Genomic DNA, 26,721 nt, shown 5'->3' with positions numbered 1-26,721 from the left:
CGTGAGCTCGTTGTTGGGTGGTGTTACTAGTATGGCCTTGGGGGATGATATGAGCAAACCGCATGGTGCGATGAGCTCGCATAGTGGTGTGCTTTGTGTGCAAGGTGGAGTAGAGATATAGTTATGGGAGGGAATGAGAGTGTGCGACTACATGACTAAAGGAAAATCAAGGAAGGGTGCATCCAATGGTTGTGCGAGTTTAGACTGGACGGCTCAATTTTTAAAACGGAAGTTATTGTGTACGTAAGAGATGAAGAGAACATATATAGTTGGGCAATAGATTTATCCTTGGAAGAAACACTACAATGCCATCATTATAAAAGACTATAATACTATTTTGTCAAGAGGTAAGTTTTAATCTCAACCACTCATCTGCATCGAAGTTTTAAACCTTTTAAAAGAGGGTGTACTAAAGCACATGTCATACTCTGCATGCTTGGTTGTATGGCTCTCAACTGTGTATTCACTTGGTAGTAATAGTTGGCACTTCTTTGTCCATGATGTTGACTTTCTACTTTCTCTTTTCAATATCTTCAATTGATTTTGAATAATATAGGATGCTGCTTCATGATCTCTTCAGTGTGCTACATTGCAGTCGTGTTGGATATTGTGCCTTCCTTCTCTTTCAATCTTTTCTTTTATTTGTGTTCTGTTGAAAATATGTTGTTAAAACCTTGAAAGACCATCTGATGCTACGAAACTTCCGTTTTCTGAACAAATGTAGAGCGTGGGAACAAATTCAATATATTTTAGTTAAATAAATAAGAAATAAATCATTTCTCATATTTCTCAAGTACACTTACAATTGGGGGTTACCTAGTATAATCTATTATTCTTAGTGAAGATAGTGGGTGCTAAAAATCTTAGTGAAGATTAGGTGTTAGGAAATAGGGAAAAGAGGGTATTAGTGGCTGCGCTTAGTGAAAAAACTAATTACAGTATGAAAAAGGTAGGTGTGTCTATAAGTGTTCCATTCTTCAAGTGTTATCTCCTGCCATAATGCAATGTCATGACCTGGTTCGTGCTGGGCGAGCCAGGGACTCGCAAAATTTCTGCATCCTCTGCTGGTGGGGGCCGCCAAATAGTGTCTCGCACGTGCCGCAGTGTCATCACCGGGAGAAGGTTGTGACCTCGACAAGTAATCTCTAACTGCATTTGATACACAGATAGTTCATGTCAATGTGAATTTGCGGGGATGCCACTATGTTACACTTGTTTAAGCAGCAAGTTAGAGTATCATTTACGCCCAAGAAATTTTACAAATTAGAATTTTTATCATGATTCAAGAGATTTTGTTAACGAATGAACTCTTTACTTATGATGCCGCAAAATCTCGGTCAAACAAATCTTTCCAATTTAGTTATGTAGATGGCGGGATGCTAAAAATCTGAAAGGGTGATTGATTTATTTCCTACACTACAATTTTTTATCTAGTAGCGGTCGTGATATTAGTTTCCACTAAATGGTCTAAGCGGTTGAAAAAACAAACATATACCTGAAAGATCAGACACGAGTTGTTAAAATGATCCTTCACATTAATCGACAACGTGATAATGCATATTTGGATTACCTCCCCCCGCCAATGTTTCTAAGAGAACTTGAAAAGGTTGGGACATTTAAATGATTAGGTTCCTTGTGGTAAAATTAGTTTACCCTTCTTTATATTCTAGACTTGGCGTGGTTGCCCACATATTTCACTTATTTAAGTTCTAGACTTGGCGTGTCTGCTTGCATATTTCCTTATTTATTCAGACTTTTCGACACTCTTCTTTCAATGGTTTTACTAGTCCCTCAACTATGAGGTGCATGTCGTGCCTTCATCAATCTCAATATCTATTTATGCGGTCTTTCATATATGCTCATAGAGGTGCATTCTGCATTCGTAGGGATGAGCGTGTATGTTGGTCTATGTGTGTTTTTGTTTGTTTGTTTGCTTGCGTGTGTATATGTGTGTGTTGTTTGTGTCTATGTCTCACTATGTTTCCAAATAAAAACGTCTTGACATGCTTGCAACCAAATTTTAAAATATGCCAACATGAAAATGGTGATAAATTTTTTATTTTCATCGAAAGTAGTTCGGTGTAATTACACTTCTAATGATTTTCTATTGCTTGAAAAATGAAGGTCCCAATGCACTCTGTTGATATTCTAACTGTAGTTTGAACTGAAAATGTGCCGACGGATATGTAGATTGTATTAATGCATTTGAAGTTTCATGTTTCCAAATTTATGGACTCAAATACTAGAGTACACAGTTGCACGATCAACAACTGGTTTATAAAGCTCGATGTTATACCCTAAATGTGATTAAAAGACTAGCTAGAAACAGCTGCAATAAAGAAAAAACAACAATGTCTAGCAAAGTTCATCACAACCAAATGTTTGGCATACATGAAGAAGGGAGTAATGATTGTAAAATACAATAATTATTTTGTAGTGATGCATTCATAGCTTCCTCTAGTTGTGATTGCGTTCCCAGAAACCGCTTAATTATAGATGCACTTTTCTTTTGAGTTGGCGTGCAAAAAAGGTAAATCTCAAAAAACAAGTTGGAAACATACAATTGATAGAAGCACGGGGACAATACTATTTTGTGATTGACATGTGTTTGTTAAGACGAAGACATCCATCTAATCTTCTGTATTTCTTCCATGGTTCACTATTGGATCCAACAACGGCGGCGCTTGCATGTCATTGATACGTCTATCTATAATTTATGAAGTATTCATGCCATGTTTACAACAATTTTATATGGTTTTGGTATGATTTGATTAGAACTAACCCGGATTGACGCTGTTTTCAGCAGAACTACCGTGGTGTCGTTTTTTATGCAGAAATAATTAGAATGTGCTGAAAATTTACGGTGATTTTTCATAGACCAAAAGAGACCCCCGAAGCATGAAAGCTAGGCCAGGAAGTGGGCGAGGAGTCCACAAGCCCTCTAGGCGCGCCCTACCCCCCAGGGAGGGTTCTTCGGGCTTGTGGGCCCCTCGGGCACCCCCTTGACGTGAGAACGATGCCAAAAATTCTTATAAATACCCAAACCTTCAAAAAGAACCCTAGATCAGAAGTTCCACTGCCGCAATCCTCTATAGCCATGAAAAATCAATCAAGGCCCTCTCCGGCACCCTGCCGGAGGGGGCCATCATCACCGGATGCCATGGAGGAGGAAGCCGGAGGGGTCTATCCTCACCATGGAGGCCAAGGACCAGAGGGAGAACCTATCCCCATCTAGGGGGAGGCCATGAAGAAGGAAGCACAAGGGGGAGACTCTATCGCCCTCTCTCTTGGTTTCGCTGGAGTGCCACTAGGGGAACCATCGCCGTGGTGATAGTCTTCATCAATATCACCATCTTCATCACCTTCCTCATCTCCTTTAAGCGGTCCACTCTCCTACGCCCCGCTGTAATCCCCTACTTGAACATGGTGCTTTATGCCACATATTATGATCCAATGATTTGTTGCCATCCTATGATGTTTTGAGCAGATTTCTTTTGTCTTTTGGATTGATTGATGATCTAGATTGGTTTGAGTTGTATATTTTATCTTGGTGCTATCCTATGGTGCCTTCCGTTCCGCGCACACGTGAAGGATTCCCGCTGTAGGGTGTTGCAATACGTTCATGATTCGCTTATAGTGGGTTGCTAGAGTGACAGAAGCTTAAACCCGAATAAGGGGGTTGTTGCGTATGGGATAAAGGGGACTTGATACTTTAATGCTATGGTTGGGTTTTACTTTCATGATCTTTAGTAGTTGGCTTAGATGCTTGAGTATCCCTGAACAAAACCCAATCGCTTGTATATATCCACTGAACAAAACAAAAATCGAGAGATACCAATAATTGTTTTGGATTTAGGATGATTAGATTGCTTGTTTGCTATGTGCGGTGCAAAAACAGAAACTTTGGCTACAGTGCGTGAATTTACATTTTTTACTGGAACCTCAAAAGTTTCTGAAATTTTTGTACAGTACTGCTATAATTTTTTTGTCCTAATTTTCCCCAATTTTTGGAGTTACATAAGTATACGAAGTTTCCATATTGCTACAGGTTGTCCTATTTTTGACAGATTCTGTTTTCTATGTGTTGTTCGCTTTTTTTATGAATCTATGGGTTGTATCGGGGGGTAGGATGCTAATATTAAATTGAAATGAATTTACAACAGTACCTAAAGGTAGTGATTTGCTTTATTATACTAACGGATCTCACAAGGGTTTTTGTTAAGTTTTGTGTGGATGAAGTGTTCGAAGATCGAGGAGTTATTGATATAAGAGGAATAAGAAGAGGTAAGAGTTCAAGCTTGGGGACTCCCAAGGCAGCCCAAGTAAATATTTCAGGGATACTCAAGCATCTAAGCTTGAGGATGCCCCGGTTGGCATCCCATCTATCTTCTTCAACAATTATTGGTATCTCTCGGTTTTTGTTTTGTTCACATGATATGTGTCTTTTGTGTTTGTTTTTTCTTTTCCTTTATGCACCATGCTAGTATGAGATAGTTCTTCATTGATTTATAGAATTCTTCATGTGCTCCACTTAAATCTTTTGAGTATGGTATTATAGAATGCTCTTTGTGCTTCACTTAAATCTTTTGAATATAGCTTTATAGAATGCTTCATGTGCTTCACTTATATATTTTGAGCTTGGATATTGGTCAATATATATTGATTGTAGAATGCTCTATGAACTTCACTTATATCTTTTAGAGTATGAACGAAATTATCATCGGAATTGGGCTTGGAAGAGTATCATTAAAATATCATGCCTAGCTAAAAAGGCATTAAACAAAAGCGCTTGTTGGGAGACACCCCAATATTTACCCCTAATGTTTTTGTGTGTTCTAATGATTATTCTACTGTAGTAATCATGTTCTATTGCTTTTTTCAATAAAGTGCCATGTAAGACCTTTGGGATGATCTATGGTGATAGTTGACTTGATTCTGTGCAAAAACAGAAAATTTTGCGCTCATTGCCAGAATTTTAAAAAATCACAGATGCGTGATTTTGATCCAATTTTTTTACACAAGATTGAAATACATATTTCCTAGGTTCTCCTAACTTTTCAGAATTTGTGGAGTAACAGAAGTTTGGCTAGTATTCAGATCATTACAGACTGTTCAGTTTTTGACAGATTCTGCCCTTAATGCATAGTTTGCTTGTTTTATAGTTTCTATGGCTTATATTGCTTAATATAAATTGTGGAAATTATAGAGTACAGTATGAATTATATGGAAAAAATTATGAATCTTGTCTTTGACAGTACCCAAGTGAACGATTTGTTTTATCATACTAACCCATCTCACAAAGTTCCGTCAAGTTTTGTGTGATTGATATTTTCAAATTTTGGGTGAGATAGCTATATGAGGAGAATAAGGAGTGACAAGACCCCCTAAGCTTGGGGATGCCCAAGGTACCCCAAGATAAAATTCAAGGAAGATACAAGCAACTAAGCTTGGGGATGCCTCGGAAGGCATCTCCTCTTTCATGTTCAAAACTATCGGTATGCCTTACTCGGAGCTATATTTTTATTCGTCACATGATATGTGTTTTGCTTGGAGCATATTTTCATTTTACTAGATGCTTGAATAAAATATTTTGGATCTAAACCTTGAATGAGAGAGATTCCTCACATGGCTATTTAACTACTTGACTACACATTGATCTTCACTTATATCTTTTTGGAGTAGTTTTGTCATTTACTCTCGTGCTTCACTTATATCCTATGAGTAAATGGTTGAATGAATTGAATATCATAAATATTAAATTATATATTTTTTATATGCTTATCCCATGGGGAGTAATGACTTCACATATATGAAGTATAGGTGGTAAAAAAATTATTGAAAGTTAGCAAACACCGCATTGGTCACTTGAACAATTCATGAAAGAATATTGAAGAACGAGAGATTTCATATATAATTATACTATCTTGGACATCTTCTATGATTGTGAGCCCCATTAATTTTTTTCACACTTGAGCAAATTAGTTGAAGTTGGACAAGGAAGACAACGTAATGAGTTATGTTTGGGTATATTTGTATAGAAGTTATATTGTTATGGAACCTCCAACATGTGGTGCTTGCTTAGGATCTTTTGCTAGCCAAAAAATTGTACTAAGTAGAGATACTACTTGTGCATCCAAAACCCTTAAACCCAGTTTCTTGCCATGAGTATCCACCATATCTACCTATGGATTGAATAAGATCCTTCAAGTAAGTTGTCATCGGTGCGAAAAGCAATAGAGATTGCTCGTAAATATGTATGACCTTTTATTGTAAGGGAAAATAAGCGTTGTACGAACTTGTGTTGGTAAAGAAATAAAAGTGACGGACTTCATAATAAAGTTTTCTATCACAAAGGGCAATACAATGTGACGTTCCTTTGCATCAAGGGTTTGCACATCCAAAATTAAAAAGCGCATGACAACCTCTGCTTCCCTCTATGAAGGCCTATCTTTTACTTCCATGTATTTACTTTTATGCAAGAGTCAATAGTATTCCTTCTTAGTTCAACCTCATTTATTCTTCAATTGGAAAGCATCATGTGGAGGGGAAATATCCAATCATATATGGTCATTCAAATATATTTGATCATGAATTATTATTTTTGACAATTATCTATATGATAAATAAGTTGGGAGGCGAAACATTAAGCCCCTGTCTTTCTCTGTGTTGGACGGATGCTATTTGTTCTAACAATATGCTTTGAGTGTTAGCAATCATGGAAGACAATATGATAGTTGAGTATTTGGAATTTGCTAAATCAAAGCTCTTACATAGACCCTTCCTGAAAATAAGATGATTTGCAATTGTTTGGTGACTGAAAGCATAGTTTGTTAGTTTTCAAGAAACTTTATGGTCTATACTTTAACATGTGAATCGCTTGTTACTTGATCATGATAAGTCTTATGAGATGAGCTACTGTTTATGGTATATAATGATGCTCGAAAAAGTGTTTGGAACTATCATTGATAAAATTTATACACTATTCTAGCATTCACACTTCATAAAATTATTTCTTTTATCATTTACCTACTCGAGGACGAGCAGGAATTAAGCTTGGGGATGCTGATACGTCTCAAACTTATATATAATTTATGAAGTATTCATGCCATGTTTACAACAATTTTATATGGTTTTGGTATGATTTGATTAGAACTAACCCGGATTGACGCTGTTTTCAGCAGAACTACGGTGGAGTCGTTTTTTTGTGCAGAAATAAAGGTTCTCGAAATGGGCTGGAAATTTACGGTGATTTTTTATGGACCAAAAGAGACCCCTAAAGCACAAGAGCTAGGACAGGAAGTGGACAAGGAGTCCACAAGCCCTCTAGGAGCGCCCTACCCCCTAGGGGGGTACTCCAAGATTGTTGGCCCCTCGGGCACCCCCTTGACGTGAGACTAATGCCAAAAATTCTTATAAATACCCAAACCTTTGAAAAGAACCCTAGATCGGAAGTTCCGCCGCCGCAAGCCTCTGTAGCCATGAAAAATCAATCTAGGCCCTCTCCAGCAGCCTGTCGGAGGGGGCCATCATCACCGGAGGCCATGGAGGAGGAAGCCGGAGGGGGCCATCATCACCATGGAGGCCAAGGACGAGAGGGAGAACCTACCCCCATCTAGGGGACGCCATGGAGGACAAAGCACAAGGGGAAGACTCTCTCCCCCTCTCTCTAGGTGTCGCCGGAGTGCCGCTGGGGGAACCATCACCGCGGTGATCGTCTTCATCAACATCACCATCTTCAGCACCTTCCTCATCTCCTTTAAGTGCTCCACTCTCATGCACCCCGCTGTAATCCCCTACTTGAACATGGTGCTTTATGCTACATATTATGATCCAATGATGTGTTGCCATCCTATGATGTTTTGAGTAGATTTCTTTTGTCTTTTGGGTTGATTGATGATCTAGATTGGTTTGAGTTGTATGTTTTATTTTGGTGCTAACCTATGGTGCCTTCCGTGCCGCGCACACGTGAAGGATTCCCGTTGTAGGGTGTTGCAATACATTCATGATTCGCTTATAGTGGGTTGCTAGAGTGACAGAAGTTTAAACCCGAATAAGGGGGTTGTTGCGTATGGGATAAAGGGGACTTGATACTTTAATGCTATGGTTGGGTTTTACCTTAATGATCTTTAGTAGTTGCGAATGCTTGCTAGAGTTCCAATCATAAGTGCATATGATCCAAGTAGAGAAAGTATGTTAGCTTATGCCGCTCCCTCATATAAAATTGCAATAATGATTATCGATCTTGTTAACAATTGCGTAGGATAATTCCGCACACCGATCCATCACTATTCCACACTCGCTATTTATAATATATAGTAATATATTCTAACTTTATGTTAAAAACACCTATTTTTAGTTCTTCGTTATCATGCAAAGCTATCCTCTTCATACCCACAAGGTAGTTGTATTTCTCGTTTCTAGATGGAAGCAAACGTTCGATGTACGTAGAGTCGTATCAGTGGCAGATTGGACTTGAGAGAATATTGATCTTACCTTTAACTCCTTCTGGGTTCGACACTCCATACTTATCAGTTCCACCTTTGGAAATTGCTATGATGATTCCTTGCACTTGGGGATTATCAGTCATACCTTTCCTGGAGGTGTGCTGTCTGAGAATTCTTTTATAGTTTATGTGTTGTCAAGGGTGATGGGAGGTGTTGCTGATGGTTTGGTTGTTTTGTGTCATTGCTCTTGCCGGATTTTCTTGTACTATTCTTATTTTGATCCCTTTTTGGCTGCGTGCATCCTTAGTGTATGGACAATGTATAGATATTGTGTCATTGCGGACTTCGACAATAATCTATACCATGTTGATAGCAATTATGTTTGGATTTCGTGAGGTGTTCACATGTTCATATAAAAAGGTTTACACAAATTTTTATAGTGCAGTACATATAGTACATTCACATAGGAGAACCCCCATCATAAGAGGGTGAACTGATTTCAAACAACATAACATCCTTCTTGCACTTCCCTAATAATAGTGATTTTTACGGTTTCCAACAACAACCATCATGCTTAGTTGAGAAACCTGACTTACACAAAATAAGTTATGCTTTAGCTTAGTGACTAGCTCCTAATCGGAACCATCATGCGACTTGTGAGCCGAATGCATGGTCTCGACAACAACGGGTTATATTATTTGGAATTAACTTTAGACCAAAATTGTGTTTAGCCCCTATTGCTCAATTAATGTTTACAAGAACAATAATGAGACACAATTTTACCAAACAAATGTGTTGAATTATATAATTGGAAATATTCTTGTTTTTCAACAAAGTCTCATATATTAATATCAAGATGACAACAATTACACTAGGAATTTGCAATGTTAAAAACATTATGACCTACTTTGAGACTTTGAGAATGTGTACACTAATATACAGAAAAGAGAAAGGATAAATAATAAAATTCTTTGTGACCAATTACACAATCCACCATCCTTGATGACATGCAAACTATGAGAAAGGTTCTCTAGAAGCAAAACCTCCAAGAAGGAAATAATGCGCGGTGTCGTCATTGTTAGATTCAATCACTAAAGGTGAGATCCCGAGTTCTCATTCCTATGTGCCAATAGCAAGGACACAGTGTGTAAATACCACCATTGCTAGGAGCAACCATTAAAGCTAAGACCAAGGTTACCCCCTCGCAAAGTGGAGAATCGATACTTGAAGAGCACCACCTATCCTAAGTAACCTTGTGTTGTTGCCACCACTTCGTGAAGAAGATAATGTTGCATAGAGGAGCACACACACATGTGCTTTTTGAATCTTGTTGGTAGGCCCAGGGAGAAGTTGAAGACCATTAATTTTTATGTGTTTTATTTGTCGGTCGTTGATATCTCCTCACTCGAAATGGAATTTAAAGAAGATGAAATTTGGAGCTTGATCAAGATCCCCCGGCAAAGTTCTAGTACCAAACGGGTTTCTCTACTCATTTTTTTCATACCTACTAGTTGATCATCAAAATGGATATAATAGTGGAGATTAATGATATTACGTGTGTGCATGATGGAAATTTCCATGTGCTTAACCAAGATTTGACATCCCTACAGCCAAACCAATATGGGGTAGTGGACATTGCTGATTCCAGGGCTATTAGTCTTGTTCTTAGGTTGGAAAAATATTATGAAGGATTTGGTGTTCATGACCCTCAACCTTGACCAATTAGTTGATAAATATCAAAGAGTATTCATCTGGGGAGGGGCAATTAAAGACTACTTCATGCTCGCCAGTCAATCTGCAGATCTTTCCACAACCGCAAAACGTCTTTGATATTCCTAGAACTACATATAGCTATCGGTTTCTGTGCCATTTTTTCTTCACGTTTTGGAGAAAATAGGATTTGCCCGTCAATGGCATGTGTGCACTGCTCTATCTCTATCATCGGTAAGAACTAGTCTTGATAAATGGGGATTCCGATAGGTGCATATGGCAGGTTCAGGGATTGTGGCAAGGAGGCCCTCTCTTGCCACCTTTTTTACTAACTGGTCATGGATGTCCTAACCAATATGGTAGATAATGCGGAGTCTTGTGACATCTTTGAGTAGCATAGGCAGTGGGGTGTGTCGGAGCTAAATTCGGCAACTCCCTTGGTAGGGTGTCCTAGCTAGGCGATTTGGCACGATGGTAACAAGAGGTAAGATTTACCCAGGTTCAAGCTCTCCAAAGGAGATAATATCTAACTTTCTAATTCGGTTTTATTGTGTTGGAGTGTATACAAGTATATGTAAAGTACTAAGGGATTGAATCTGATCTACATTGATCCCGACCACCCTCTTATATACACAATGGGGGTCCTAGGGTTTACAAAACTAGGATCGGTTATGTTGGTGGAGGTAGAGTATCCATGGATACATCGTAGGATTGTACTCCAAGTCTTTCGGAATCTCCACGTAATCGGCTATAGGTTGCAAAAAGCGACCCAGGAAAGAACCGACCTAGGGTAGCATAGCTTGGCTCACCAGGTCAGGAACCGATGTGGCAAGTACCCCTTTGCCCAGGACACCAACGATAGCCCATGAACCGATCTTCAAGCCTGGCTACACTTCTGGTCATTCACCTTGTATGTCGTCTTTGATCATCCTCTTGAAATAGGTTCGATGGACCGTCCCCAATTAGTATTGTCACGTACACAACCTCCTTCCTAGCTTCTACTGAGGTGATGAAAACCACTTTGGTCTTGAAAATGTGTAAGGTGCTGACCAATCTATGAACAAGCAATGTTTCCTGTGCACCCCACCACTTGGCGGGCCAAGTTCCTGCGCAGTTCGCTCAACAAGTAACAGAATAGTTATGACATGCCATACTGCTCTTATTGAGTAGCCCCACAAGATCACATGTCATCACTCTTTTGACGATCAAGGTGGTGTGCGGGAACAGGCATGGGACCCACCCACGTCACGTCCCATCAGCGCTTTGATTCTCAAAGTCTTAATGACAATGCCTTGATCCTCGGCGTAATTAATGTCATCATGGGGGAGAGGGACACAGGAGGATTATGCGCCACGCGGTAGGATAGCCTACCACTGTTTCATCTCCCCTCACTCACTATATAAGGGCAGGGGCATAGTGGGATAAATTTTTTACGCCATCCCCCTGCCATCTTCTTCCTCACGCTCTCACTGTTAAACGCCCAATCACTCCATTTCTCCTCGACTTTTGAGTTGCTCTCCATGCACACAACTACCACCCATAGATTCATGGCCAGGGAGCGCCACCTACGGAAGGCTAGCCAGCCAACATCAGCGAAGCCTCTGCCGTGGATCCTGCAAAGGAGAGAGTCGCTTCCCTGACAAAAGGGAAGTAGAAGCCCTTCAACGTTGCACAGGAGCAACTGGACCGGCTCTCCGATGTAGGATATCTGTCAGCGTCGGAAGTAGCTCTTTCTCGTGCCCCGCTCACCGCCAAGGAAGGCAATGCTTGGTCCAACACAGTGCCCCATCCCAACCTGGAGGCCAGCTAGCGGGTATGCTTCGTCAATAAAGCTATAAAGGTAAGCATTTGCTCCCACAATCGTAATCTTTGTCAATTCCCACAAGCTGTGGTTGATTATTTACTTGTTGCAACAGCCGTGGGGCAGATGGGCAGCCGACATCTGCTCACTAGCCCCACAACTGGATGACCCCTAGCCAGAAGAGCTGAACTGGTTATGAGCCGAGAACACCACCCCAAACCCAGCGTGACAAAATGTAACAAGGTGCCCATGATTGAACTCGATGATCACATTGATGAGGTTGTGGAGGAGTCCAATAGAGAGATCAATGAAGCCGAGTTGCATCGCTATGAGATCCGCAAACAATCTATGGAGGCGGGAACCTTGGCCATGGGCACCGCCAAGCAGGACCCGCCCGAGGAATCCTGAGGAATTAGGATGCAAGAAGCTCCAGAAGGTGCACTAGGATCAGGCAACCAGCTTGGCCTCCCGTCTTCTGTCCAAGGAGCGACCCCACTAACCAAGGTCGGAAAACTTTTTCCTCCTTCCCAAAAACCTTGGAACAAGCTGACAAACACCTTGGAAGCAACTTTCAATAATGTGTTTACTAAATTTACCTTGAACTCGTTGGGGTAATACTCATTTTGATCGTTCTACTGGCTCTTGTGCAAGTTTGGCGCCATGCTCACCATCGCTCCGACAACATCTCCAATACCCTCTGTCGATGACACCCCCAGCAATGAGACAAGCGCCTTACTGGCGAGGCCTGTTACCAAGCTCCTTCTCCTCCTCCTCCACGGAATTCCACTATTGTCCTTGCAACTGTGGGGGTGGATGAGGTTGGTGAGACGGACCATGCCGTTGATGACCTGACGCCACTACGTAGTGTTTGAAAAACAACCTACCTACCTTGAAGAGGGCAGTGCTAGCCAAATACGCTACTCTAAGGTTACACCCCCGGAGGTTGGAAACGCAAAACACACTAGGGAGGTGTAAACTTCTCGGTTTGCTAAGTGGAAGAGCAAGACCTTCTGCCTCCTCTCTTCAGTCTGACCAACCCGGCCATCATAGTCGAGCCATCAACCACGCGCATTATTAGCACCACTCTCAACTTCTACTGCCACGCTTGGCGTGGCCGTGCTACCAAAAGCCTACGTGAAAATGTGTGTGACCACTTCTGAGGCTGCGTCAACCCTCCCCGGCCAGAATGACAAGGAATCCTAAACGAACCCGACCTTGACATGATGCCAAGGGGCTTCCTCATAGCAGCAAGGGAGCGAGTCAACGCCATGAACCAGGGATTGAAGGACATGACAGATGTCTTTGCGGCTGATATGGATGTAAAATGTTCATCATGCTTCTAAATTAGCAAATGACAGCATAGCCAGTAGACTCAAGGCGTATATCGGTACAAAATCCAGAATGCGCCTAGGTCTTGAAAATAACTTGGCATCCTTGCATACCTTGATCCCCGACCTGCAGCTCAACATGGAATATGTCGGGCTGCAGGTTGGTTTTGATAGACATAGTAGATAGAGAAAAATAGGCAATCTGCTCTAGTCCCCGAGACTCGAGTCGGGCACAAGTGGCCGACCTAAGGATCAAACCATCCTCAGTTGGTATCTAATGCTTTGTAATAAAAGAAACTATCGATCTAGTAACCCCCAAGACTCAGGTTGATTTGATAAATCAGCCCGAGGACCGAACTTGAGCATGGTAGCACACATAGAACAAAATGGATATGCAGTAGCCCATCAGACTTAGGTCGGGCACAAGTGGCTGACCTGAGGTTGGAACCATGTTGGGAACTCCATAATGCTTACAGTGATTGAATCGCAGATGAAGTATCCCCTGAGATTGAGGTCGGCTTCAGAGAAGTCCACCTCGGGATCGAATCTCCCGAGGCACCTAATACTAAGCATTGTGGTTCATTCTGGTGATATGCAGAAGGCTGGCCTATTCGTCCACATCCTCACCCAAGACCTGGTGAAGGTGGAGAACATGCTGGCATAGCCTAAGCTCAAGGTACAATGCCTAGAGCAGCTAGCCAAAAATATTTAGGTATGTCATATTTTATGTTTTAATATTCCGCTTCAATGTTTTTATACAACTCGAATTATTGCTAATGTAATATTGTTGTCTTCTGTTAGTGGCCAAGAAGCGTGTGGCCAAGCTAGAATCTCAGCTCCAAACTGCCCAACAGTAGGCCCAGGCTGCCCGGGAAGAAGCTCACCATTCCCAGGGCAAGGCTCAGAAGACGTCTGCCCTCCTCGAAGAAGAGCACTTGCCAGGCTGCCCGATATGCGTTTGCCCTTCTCCAACAGATCTCATCAAGCACATCGAGGACTACGACCAGCTGAAAGTCGAAAGGCATGCCATGGATGATGACCTGAATAAGCAGACCTCAGACCTCAAGGAGGATAAACTACGCTAGGGATACCACTGAGGATGAGGTTAGGCAAGCTAAAACAACGTCCTTGCCGGTAAGGTGTATCTTCTGTAGTGCACTTTTGGATGCCGACGCTACCCCAAGTTGACACAAACTTGGCATGATTCAGATTACTTTGGCGATTTACCCAGAGTGTTGCCCATGCACACGTCTTCTACCAAGGGAGCCCTGATCCTAAGCATGGGCAGTACCAAGCTTTTTGGGGGCAATTTCAGGACATCTCATGTCCTGTTATTCTTGCCAATAAGCTCAAATAGCTCTAGGAGCTGCAAGCTTTCTTCCGTATGGCGATGGAGGCTATTTTTCATATGTTGTGCCCCAGGGAAGCCACCTGGACACTCTCTTCGATCTTGCTCTCCGTCTTAAGGGTGCTCCTTTTTGGATCGACTTCTAGAAGTCCTCGGTTGCCCGGGAAGGAGCACTTCAAGTGTGGGCAATGCTTCGGGACAACTTCCCTGAGCTCAACATGATGCCTATCACGAAGGCGAAACCCTTGGGATCAGAATGCGAGGGCGTGCTCCTGAACAACTTCTTCTACAAGGTCATGGAGATGCCTGGCTGATCGAGCAAGATTCCCTCAAGAAAACAATAGGGCGGATTAGTAGTAGTTTGAACTTGGAATGCCGAGTATGTGCTTGTAAAAAGCTTTGAGCCTCAACTATTTTAAATTTAAATAGTTTTGTTTCCAAGACGCGTTGGTCTGAAGTTTTATGTTTGTGTGCTCCCGTCGTACCTGTTAATGTTTCAACATTGGATTTCGTATGCTGTGACAATTAGGGTTCGACTTTACCCACCTTAGGCACCCTACTAGGGAAACTAGAGGGGCAAACAAAGGGGTGCTTCCATGCCTATATTAGCCAAACTGGCGAAAACATAAGGGGCAAACATAGGAGCAAGAAAACCCGATTTCGCCAAAGACACAAGTCAAAAAGCACAACATAGAAAATTGGCAAAAATGACTAAGGAAGAAATCACATAGGCAGGAAAACTACCCGATTGTAATTAAGGGCTTTAACTACCACCAAGTTTGGGCCAGTGGAATAATTCCAACAACTAGTCAAAATCAAAATGGGGCAAATTATTGAGCATGATCACTAAAACAAATAAAGGCACAACAAGAAGATATAAGATACCCCAAACTAGGGGTATCAAACTTTATTTGATTCATACTATAATGTCTGGGATTGAATTAAACAATAATATAAGCTAAGATAAAGATAAATAGAACTAAGTGAAAAAAATAATATAGGAGGGAAATACTCTAGAGATTGATCTTTAAGGCGCTTACTCATGACTTGTTTGGATCTGACAAGATCCTATTTAGGATTGGGTTGGTTCCCATAGAATTCATACGGCGTGCCTTAGGTTTGACGATGTTGTCGCCGAGCTAGATTAATGTCAGATTTGAGCATTTGGTGAGGATGATGTCGCATTTTCTTACTTTTTCCTTCTTTCCGGATGAACCCTTACCTGCGAAAGATTTAGCTTCTACCTCGGCCATGAAGGCCACTTTCTGCTCCTTGGTCCTTAGGGATAGTTTAGCACTGCTTGAGATTGTAATGACGTTTTTGGCCTGACATCTTCAACTTCACGTATGTGTAGTGAGGTACGACATGAAACTGTGTAAACGCGGTCCGACCTATGAGGGCATGATAGCCACTTAGAAAGGTACTATGTCGGAGCTAAATGGCTCTAGACGATAGTTATCCGGGGCAACGAACACCACATAGAGTGTGACCTTGCCGGTGCATCGAGCCTCCATGCTAGGGATAATACCCTTGAACCTAGTCTTGCCGAGCTCGATGTGCCATGAGTCGTACTGCATCTTTAAGCATCTCAACATAGATGCGATTTAAATTGCCGCCACCATCCATAAGCACACTAGTGAGGTGAAAATTGTCCACAACTGGGTCTAGGACTAGTGCAGTAGTTTTCCATGGCAAATGCTAGTCCGATGGTCTCGGCGGTCAAAAGTGATCGGGATTTCCAACCATGGGTTATATTTCGGTTCTCCCTACTCCATAGTATAGACCTCAGGAAGATCATGCTTTCGATCCTTTTTGGAGATAGGGGATGCATACATCATGATCACATTCTTTACCTCCAGCAGGAATTGATTCCGGCCGCCATTGCCCTGCTCGGGCTACTGCGTGCCCCCGTTGTCACCATGGGTCCAGGCCTATCGGGCTTGCTACTTTCTATATGTATGGCCTGCCTATGGACCCATCAATTCTGGTTAGTGTGGGTGGTGGGTCGGTCTGTCGTTCCTCGGTGGATAGCACAAGGCTAGTCCAGGATCTTGTCCAGGCAAAGGGGCCTCCGCCACCTTTCCTTCCTTGGAGTGTCTTCTTCTTGCCACTTCTTCCTTGGTTGTTGTATTCAACGTTAACCTCGCCAACCTCAACATTGTTGCCACCTTGGCGCTTGTTCTGATTGTTCCGGCGTGACCTTCCATTCCCATCCTTTACCTCAAACAGCTTGGGATTGTTACCTTGGTCCTTCTTCTTTGCTAGCCATGTGTCTTCACCGGAGCAAAATATGGTCTTCATTTCCATGAGCTCATGCATGATCTTGGGCTTGTAGTGACTGAGGCCCCTTGCGAGGAACTTGTCATTGGCACCATGCTTGAATGCAGGTATGGCCTCGGCGTCCTTGCACTCAACGATTTCGTTTTTCGATTCTTGACAACTCGGATCCAGTAACTATGTACTGATTCATTTTTCTTGCATCATGCTACCTAGGTCATTGGCATCCGTAGGTCGAACATATGTACCCCAGAAATTTTCCATGAATACGGCCTGAAGGTATGCCCGACTATCAATTGAGTCGTCTAGAGAGTGTGTAACCAAGATGGAGCTAACGCTTTGAGCATGAGGGACATGTGCTTCAGTGTTGGTAGTCATTACCATTCGCCATTGGTACCACTAGGATATAGTCAGCAATCCTAATTGCGGGACCCGAGGTGTCGTCATATTTATCATGATTTTTTATTTTAAACTTCAGCGAGAAGGAATGGGAAACTATTCAATCTGAGAAACAGGAAGGGCATAGCGCAGACGGGCCTCTAGATCCTCGAAGGGTGTCAATGGTGCGTCTCGCATTGTTTATGCTTATTGATTTATCATGTTTGCTGGCCTCCCCACGAAGTCGAACTACTTGCTCAATTGACGTCTCATGGTGGCGTGGGGACGAGGTGCATAGCGCTTGGACTGGTAGATTGTCCGCGGAGCCTCATACTGGAGTGATCTTGGGATCTTCTCCTTTGGACATGAGCTCGACTTTTCCCTACGCCGGGAGGCCGAGCTGCCGACATGATGAGATGTCTCGGTGTGGATCTTGGTGTGATGGCCCACCGCTTCTAGAGCATGCTTGCTTTTTGTCAGCCCGCCTGTCAACATGATAGGCCCATTGATCTCCTGCACCAGGGTGCAGATTCTATGCCCACAAACATTTTAAAAACCGCATTGTGGTCCACAACAACATCCATGTCCTTCATTAGGTTTCGATCATGCCCAACTGGTGCCTTCTTGGCCGGTCTCCACTCGTGATCACCCTTCAGGTTCTCCTCATATTGGAGGACTTGCTTCCAGTGATATTCTGGGTCCGGAATTCTCCCAGGAAACCGATTGTTGTCCGTGGTCACCTTACATGCTGACCTAAGAAGCCTCAGATGAGCCTCGTCGTGTCTAGGGCCTCCTACAGATTCATTTCGTATTTCCTCATCATAACGGACAAACTCGCTTAGGGACCGAGGTTCCTCGTCACGCGGGGACTCTCCCACTCGGGATAATAGTCAGGGTCAAGCCAACTTCAACCTTAATAATTAAAATTGCCAACCGTGTGAGTGCCTTGCATTTTTATTCGTAGGAGATGCGAGGGGGAAGACAAGGTAGTGTATGTTTGCAGTAGGTATGTAAATAGAGTAGTGGTGGCACATTCCTTTACTTTTTATGTGCTCTCTCATCTTATTTTTAATAGACACAAGTTGTAGCGTGTCTCTATAAAATGCTTAGTGCTTGCCGCTAAACCCCTTTACCCCTTCCTTTGAAACATGCTCATACAATAGAGTAGGTCTACATAAGTCTTGAAAGTAGAAATGAGTACTCGCCTTGTTTAAGTTAGGTTTGCATAAGTCTTTTAAGTACAAGTGAGTACTCACTTCTCTTAATATACTCTTTTCCCTTGGAGATGACCATCATCCAGCCGACAGCAATTCAGGAAGCAGATTTGTTGATGGGCTTCGTTAGCTGGTTATCCCATAGACAATGGTCTGGGTAGGAATATGGGTGCTCATCGCTTTTATTTGATCCTTTTTAAGGCAATTTTATTCTTTAACTGTCTACATTATATTGGCTTCTGTTGTATAAGTTGTATCTTGGTCGAAAAGCTCATATTGTATTCATTCGTTCAATTTGACTCTCCAGAGTTGTTGTGTGTGTATGTTGTCATTGTTGCGGACAATTTTAATTATTCGTGTTGTGATACCGATTGTTCCAACACATGGCGTGCACGTTTCGACGTGTCCATTGTGTGAAGATGGAGCCTTAGAATCATTATTATGCAAAGTCTACGAAAGGATGTTATATCTACATAGTGCTGATCCGGGTGTGCTGCACTATACGCGGAGGTGTCTGGACATATCCGTGAACACACTACTAGAAAAAGGGCTATAACTAATATGGACATGTGTGGTGCGTCACTGCTATATAGCAGTGGCGCACCATGTGTGGGTACGCCATTAGTGTCCATATCACTAATGACGCACCACACCCACGGCGCTCCACTACTAACAATTTTTTTTATTTTTCCAAAACTAGTAATGGCGCACTATGCCCTGGTGCGACACACTCTGTAATGGCGCAACACACACTCTGTGCGCCACTACTAACATTTTTTTTACTTTTTTTAAAACTAGTAATGGCACACCAGGGTATAGTGCACAAACTAGTAATGGTGCACCACAACCACAGTGCGCCACTGCTAACATTTTTTTTTGCAAAACTAGTAATGGCGCACCACGTAACAGGTGCGCCATTAGTAACCAGGATTACTAATGCCGCACTGTTAGGTGGTGCGCCATTACTAACTTTTTTTGCACCCACCCCACCCCTCCTCCTCGGACCGCCTTTTCAGTTTTAGAAAAAATAAAAAAAATGATGGAAATGTCAAAAAAATAAAAGAAAAAAAGTTTTCCATGTGGTATGTGGTCCAGTTGTTGGGAAAATTTACAAATATGAATTTTGACTTTATTTGCAAAATCTCTCTGAAATTTAGTAAAATGGGCATAACTTTTGCACACGAACTCGGATTAAAAAGTTTTTTATATGAAAAATCATCTAATCAAAAAGTTACGGGGCTTTTAAGATTTAGAGGGGGGGAATGGAAAAAAATCAAACTTACTAGTGACACAACATTGTATAGGTGCGCCATTAGTAACAGAAAAAAAGATTGGTTTCGAATTTTTTTCCAAAATATGATACGTAATATGACCGGGAAGTTTGAAATATTTTTTAAAATTTCATCACACTCATGAACATGAACAAAGTCCTAGACATCAACAAGGTTTAATAGGATTAATATGATAGATATATCAACAAGTGCATGTTAAGTGAGGTGGTGCTGGAGTTGGATAGAACTGCAAAGTTAAGCGTGCTCGGGAGCCATAGTGACCTAAGATTAAGAAAAAAAGGAAAAAAATTCTGGATTTTTTTTTGAAAAAATTTGTTAGTAATGGCGCACTTCTATGTGGTGCACAATTACTAAGTCAGATAGTAATGACGCACTTCTACGCATACTAATGACGCATTATCGGTGCGCCATTACTATCACAAATAGTAATGGCGCACCTATAGCGCGCCATTAGTATTTGTTACTAGTGGCGTGATAATAGTGGTCCACCTATAATGCGCCATTAATGACCAAAATAGATGCGCCACTAATTAGCCTTTTCCTATTAGTGACAAGTTGGGGGCTAAATTTACCCAGTCCGATTGGAGATGCCCTAATCGTCTTTTCTTCCAACGAAAGGTGATTTATTAATTCATAATGTCGTATGAAGGGATATAGGCAAATAAATACACACATGAATTTTTGCGTGGCTATGATGATCTCAACTAAACACACCCACACACATTGAGTACAAACAACAAGGTCAAAAATGACCAAATAGAGGTACTATTTTTATTTGCTTGTTGTAGCCTAGATGCACGTCAGCTCAACTCGGACGACTGACTAAAGTGAGCTGGCTCTAGAGACCATTAGGGTTTCTAGGAGAAAAGAAGCCCAACAATTGCTAAATCTACCTAGACCCCCTCGCCCCAACCACTGTTTTGGAGTTGTGAGCCGAAGGGAAGCTCAGTTGCTGGTATGTGTCTTTTAGCAATATTCTTATGATGAGTTTGGTGGCCTTAATGAAAACATGCGAGCGGTGGACGTGACGTTAGTGAAAATAAAGGTTATCAGGTTCTTCCCCTGCTGCCGTGTTGCTTTTTCGGGCGAGAGCATGGAGCTGTAGCGATGTTCTTGCTATGGGTTCGGTGCAACCGCTCTTGCAGGGTTTAGGCATGTGTCCACAAAGGACCGATCGGTTGAGTTTTTATCAATGTGGTTTGGGTGCTTTTACTGGTTCACTTCTTTTGTGAAGCTAGAGTACTCTTTACTTGGAATTATGGTGAAGATCTTGCATTTCGACAGCCTACAGATCTAGGGGACCATCCAGGCCGAAGTCCGTCCATCATTTCTCTTTGGATGGGCAAATCAAAGGCCTATCTGAAACTTTTATCAAATATCAAATTCGTGCAGGTGTACAAGTGGCAGTGTAGCTACTCCGGTTTAATTGTGGTGTTTTTGTTGAAGGCTTGGGATAACTTTGTCTTTTAAAAATTATTACCACATGTTTTATTGTTATTCTTAGTTTTAGGAATTACTTTGCAATTTCCTGGATCTTGGATCCAGAGCATTGTATTTGTAATGGTTATCTGTTTGAATAAAGTTACACACATATTTCTAAAAAAAATACTAGTTGACGTAGAAAAGAAAAGAAAACTTTACCGGCCAGGCAGGCATGTCGCAAGTACAAGTATAGTGTGGCGATCTGGCCGGATGATGCATTACTTCCATCGAATTAGGTGAGACATACCCTCTTTTTGGGTCAGTAATATCTTGAAGTAAACTCAATACCCCTCACAAACTTCCTTCTATTTAAATTTCTGCATGAGGTGTGGCATGCATTCCGTCCACTCACAAAAAGAAGTTATGCATCATGAGTGTGTGTGGTCGGTTTGCGCCTGCGTGGCGCACGTGTGCCTCTAACTTGTAATCGCAGAAAGGTAAAGAGGGAGCTCAACACAAATATATAGAGTTCAAGCTAGAGTTTGTTATAACCATATTAGTTGAAATTAAAAGTTATTTTAGTGATTAGGTGGATCATCTAAATAATAGTTTACTCCACACAATTGGCTTCTTGGGTCATTCAGCTCTAGGCAAAATTGATGAGAAGTTAAAACTCACCACCACTCACAGTACACACATAAACCCTAGATCTTTGCTAATAGGAAAACGTTTGGAGCCGGCATGCCGGCCGAAGTTTCGGCCGGCCACGCGTGTATCGTTAGATGTCTCGCGATCTCTCGACTCCACTATGCCACATGGCCCACGCCCCTCGCTGGTTGCTACCGCACGCGTCCCTTATAGGCCCCACAAATCGTGCCACATCTTCTTCCCTGTCTCTTCGTTCAATCGACGCCACACAGCGCCATGTCTTCCCTCAAAATCAGAATAAACTTGAGCTTCTCCAGCGGCCGTCCGCCCTCAACCTGCCCCGCGCTGCACCGGCGAACAGCCGTCACTACCCCCCTCCCCCCTGCGGATCTGGCGAGCGCCGCTCTCCTCCTGCACGGCCGTGCAAGGAGGTGTTACAACCACGGCGATGAGTGGTACAACCCACGACGACAGTGCTACAATGGCGGCGAGCAGGGGCGAAGCGTATGCAGCAATCATGCCTATGGCGAGCTACAACCAATATTTTGCGAGTTGCGAACCGATGCAACTAGCTGCCACAAGCAGCGAGGTGGAGCTCAACGACAAGCTTCAACCGGAGGTGACCGGTGCTACAACCAGCGTGGATTTTTGCTTGAACCGGTCGGCAAAAAAGCTACATCCACATGATGCGAACGACCAGCCCGGTTATTTTGCTGCAACCGCCTTTTTTTTTGCTACATCTGGTAAGTTATTTTGCTGGATCGTCGACATGTACTTTTGTTGCGACCGCCAGCGGGGAGACATGATTTTTTCAGCGGCGGCAAGAACAATCATTTTTGCTGCAACCGCCTTTTTGTTTTGCTACAACATGTAAGTTGTTTTGCTGGATCGTCGAGATGTATTTTTGCGGATCGCTGGTGGCGGAGGGCGGAGGCATGGTTTTTTGCTGGAACCCGTGATGTGTTTTGTTGGCACCATGTTTGTGATTTGTTACGACCAGAGACACCATTTTTTTGTTGTGAGTTTTTTTTTTGCTGACCACCGGTGGTGGAAGCCGGCAATGGCGAACCAGATGTGGATGGTCGTCGGGAGTACTGCAATCACGGCGGGTCGCCGAAACCGGGGATAGAGCTGTAATCGCAGAGAGCAGAAGATCGAGCCCCGCCGCATCCATCTTGCGATCATCGACGGCCGAGCGGCGAGAGGCAACAGGGCACACGACAGTGCTGTAACTAACGACGGGGGCTAGGCGTGCTGTACGACACATGCGAGATGGGCGGAGATGAGCTGGAGAGGAAGAGGAGCGACATACGTTGACCAACGGGGTGAAGAGGAAGAAAGGAGACGAATATAGGCTGCATCCAACGGTTTCACAAAGGGCAATCACACGACTAGAGGCTGACCGGCCGAAAAATTGGGCCGGTGCGCCGGCACCTAGCACTGGCCTCGCTAATACGGCACCTGGCAACCACTCCAAAGTTTTTCCCTCCCACGGAAGGCCTCTAAAATACACACCTAGTTATGGCGGTGGTGCCGCTTTTTTTTCTTTTTTTTTTTGCAGGGGATGCCATTTCTTATTGTTCAGGTCCATGTCCAGGGTAGACACAACTAAATTAAGGAGATCATGTACACCAAATATATATTAATAAGCCATAAGCACGCATGCATCTACCAGCAGTCACAAAAGCATTCACGAGAGAGAGAGACCTTAATCATGGGGTGGCGCCATGATGTAACGCATGGACTGGCACCCGTCACCTACAACAGCAACAAAGACCCTTGGGAATCCCGACGTCTAAACTACTGTCCGTAGCTCCAAAGCTCCTTTCACCTACCAATTTGTGCGCTGCCACTTTAAACTACTTCCTCCAGTCCTTTTTAGCTTGCGTATAAGTTTTGTCCAAAGTCAAAGCATCTCTACTTTAACCAAATTTTTAGAAAAAAATATCAACATTCATATCGTTAAATTAATATTATTGGATTCATTATAAAATGTAGATTCATAGTATATATATTTGGTATTGTATATGTTGATATTTTTTAATATAAATTTGGTCAAAGTTTACAAAATTTGACTTGATACAATTTTAATACGCGAAGTAAAAAGGACCGGAGGGAGTATCATAACATGCAAGATTTAGATCTGTAGCGACATGGATGCACTGCTAGGTTTCCCTAGCTACTATCTAGCGTCCCCTGCCAGTCTTTCCTCCTAACTTTTTCTCTAGCATTCTCTCTATTTTACACACCATATAAATATAATACGGAGTAGTACCGAAAAAGAGACAAAATATCCAGTGCAGGGAGGTATTTCTTTTTCTTGATGGCTTGTTTGGGTACACCGACACCTGTTTCAGTCACTTGAATGTGGTACACTCGTACTTGAATAATTAATGTAGGAGTATGTTATATGTATTAGTTTTGGCTAAGGCCTCCTTTAGTTCATAGGATAGAAATGTTATAGGAATAGGAAAATCATAGAAAGTGAGATGACATGCATCTCAATTTCTATAGAGAAAAAAGATGTCATTTGATGCATAGGATAATAATTTTTTCATTGAGTCTTAGCTAATGTTTTTTTTTCTTCAAAATGTGAAGGATTGATTCCTATCCTACATAGGAATAGGAATCCATTACTACAAATCAAAGGGCTTCAAAGAAAATTTTTCTTTGTAAATCCTGTCCTATAAAAATCCTATGGAATTCCTACAAACCAAAGGAAGCCTAAATGGTTTCTTTCGGATCCTTTAATGGCTGAACGATTAGAACCATTTCGTTTGTTTGGGAGCTCATGGGACTAGTCAGCTCAATTAATAAAGCAAACTTCAGTGAATCATATCCAAACGAAAATCCGAGTAGAAACTATGAAAATATCACTGTTCTGCACTTAAAGGGCACACATAAAATAGAAATTAAGCACAAAGAAAGAGTGTAGACAAATTACAAGGAAAGGAGACGGATGCTATATGGCATACCTGTGAATCGTCCTCAAGACCCAGCTTGCTAACCAGGTACCCCATCACTACTCTAACTGTCATCCGCCCGTCTCTACTGGCCGTGCAACAATAGCATACACCAAAGGAAGTCAATATCTAATGGGTCAAATGTACCAATAATTTTTCCTAATTAACCCAACCAAGAATCCATCATTAATCCATTTATTTGTCGTTAATGACTTCGATCCAAGTTAAAAGATCGGATGGACCATGCATGCATAATTTGTATTAGTAAAAACATTAAGGCGAGTTTAGGAGCTAACCTACCTAACCCTCAAGTAGCTCCTGTGCACCTGCGGCAATGGCGGCTCCCTTCTCCTGCATTGGATCAACGGCAACCAGTACATGAGCTAACTACCCAGTACCCACATTGGCAAATGCACAAGATCGCAGCACGTGGCGTACTCACTGGTTATGCGCCGCCTGGAGCACGAACCATGTGCCGGCCTCGTGCGCTGGAGGAGGCGCCGCCGCCACCACTGAACCCGCCGCCACCGACGGCGACGAATAACCAGCTGGGAACAGAGACAGCCCTAGCTCTGACAGCGGCGGCGAAGCGTCTGGTTGTATGGACGACGAGGGTCCAGCTTCATAGTCGTTTCTTGTCCGTTTCCCGCGCAAAGACGACGAACCCGACTGTCCGGTACCGAGCTGCAGCCAGGAACTGGTGTCGCCGCAGCTGCTACTGCTCGTACTTGGTTCCTGGACGTCGGGCGGCGGCGAAGGTGGCGCTGGCGGCAGCTGCTGCTCTGGTTGCTGTTGTGAGATCGGGACAGTGTCGTCCCCCTTTGTTGGCTGGTGGGGGTGCGGGGGGTCCTCCGCCATGGGCGTGAGGCAGCCGCAGCGGCAGGGGAGCAACGACGACGGCGAATGGAGGCGGTGGCTTCTCCGGAGGCGAACGTTGACGGCGGTCGGTCCATGGGCGTGAGGGAGCGGCCGGAGGAACGTCACCATCCTCTCATACCTTCTCCTCTCTTTTGAAGTTGCGCAGCACCGCGGCCGACATTATGGGAGGAGGAGAATGTTCAAAGGGGAAAGCATCTGCGTTTCATGTAGGTTGAGGAGGCCAGTGTACATAACATAACCCCGGGTGTGGTGCGGGGTAAGGTGAGCTGTCAACGGTGTGTGTACAGGGTCCAACTTTGGACTCTGTACTAGATGGATGTACTACAAGACGGGATATTTTTCCATTTCTTTAGCATGCTGACATCATCACATGCCACTAGCGGTGTGGCGTGATGATGAATAGTTTATTGCTAGCTTCTTAATTATCTAGCCGTGTCTTCATTCATGTGTGTTAAGCGTGTGTCTTGCTACATCGTTGAACGCCCCTCCCTATTTTCACTCTGAGGTGGAACCCTAATCTTGCAGGTGACGCTCTCACTTCCACATGGATGCGCTGCGCACATGCATGTTCCCTTAGTGTGTGTGTGGGTGCACTAGATCTCGATGTGCGTCGGCACTCTAGCTACTCAACTCTGTCAGACGGTTCGGAAAACTGTCAGATCTCTCAATAGGGTGTTGGATGTGATTGGAAGTATCGGGACGGGGCTTCGCACATACAAGTTTCAAAGGTTTGCTTCTTATTATTCATGGTGGTGGTATACCTTGGACGAGTGAATACAATGATATAGATGAGATTGATATCAACAGTTGTTTCTACGCGAGTAGATGCCACTAGTGCATCCGACCACTAATTGTGTGTGAAAGTGGCATTAGAGACACTTCAAAAATAGAACAATTTGCCCAAAAAATAATTGTGTGCAATTGTAGGTCCATCACGCACGACCAAAAAATAAAATTGTATGCGATAGAATGAAATGTATGCGATGAACTAATCTATTACACACGGTCATTTTTGAG

At 42.9% G+C, this 26,721-nt stretch overlaps 1 protein-coding gene across 1 annotated transcript; it reads right to left on the bottom strand.

Annotated features, from left to right (window-relative positions):
* Positions 1–619: 619 nt before the first annotated feature.
* On the bottom strand, positions 620–25,891 carry LOC123102922 (splicing factor 1). Its single transcript, XM_044524390.1, has 4 exons — positions 25,268–25,891; positions 25,126–25,176; positions 24,838–24,910; positions 620–1,149 (listed from the first exon to the last, which is right to left on the bottom strand). The coding sequence occupies exons 1-4, from the start codon at positions 25,810–25,812 to the stop codon at positions 985–987; spliced, it is 834 nt and encodes a 277-aa protein (XP_044380325.1). The 5' UTR covers positions 25,813–25,891; the 3' UTR covers positions 620–984.
* Positions 25,892–26,721: the final 830 nt, after the last annotated feature.

Source organism: Triticum aestivum, chromosome 5A (genome assembly GCF_018294505.1).
Source record: "Triticum aestivum cultivar Chinese Spring chromosome 5A, IWGSC CS RefSeq v2.1, whole genome shotgun sequence".
Lineage (NCBI taxonomy): Eukaryota > Viridiplantae > Streptophyta > Magnoliopsida > Poales > Poaceae > Triticum > Triticum aestivum.
Note: the sequence above shows the minus strand (reverse complement) of the source record. Positions and strands in the feature narration are given on the sequence as shown.

What these genes read in the sequence shown, in the direction of transcription:
- LOC123102922 (XM_044524390.1), bottom strand. Translation starts at nt 25,812, where the DNA reads ATGGTGACGTTCCTCCGGCCGCTCCCTCACGCCCATGGACCGACCGCC. An exon ending in AGGAGCTACTTGAGGGTTAG is followed by an intron (nt 24,911 to 25,125) that starts GTAGGTTAGCTC and finishes CACGGCCAGTAG; the next exon opens with AGACGGGCGGATGACAGTTA. An exon ending in GTCTTGAGGACGATTCACAG is followed by an intron (nt 1,150 to 24,837) that starts GTATGCCATATA and finishes TATCAAATGCAG; the next exon opens with TTAGAGATTACTTGTCGAGG.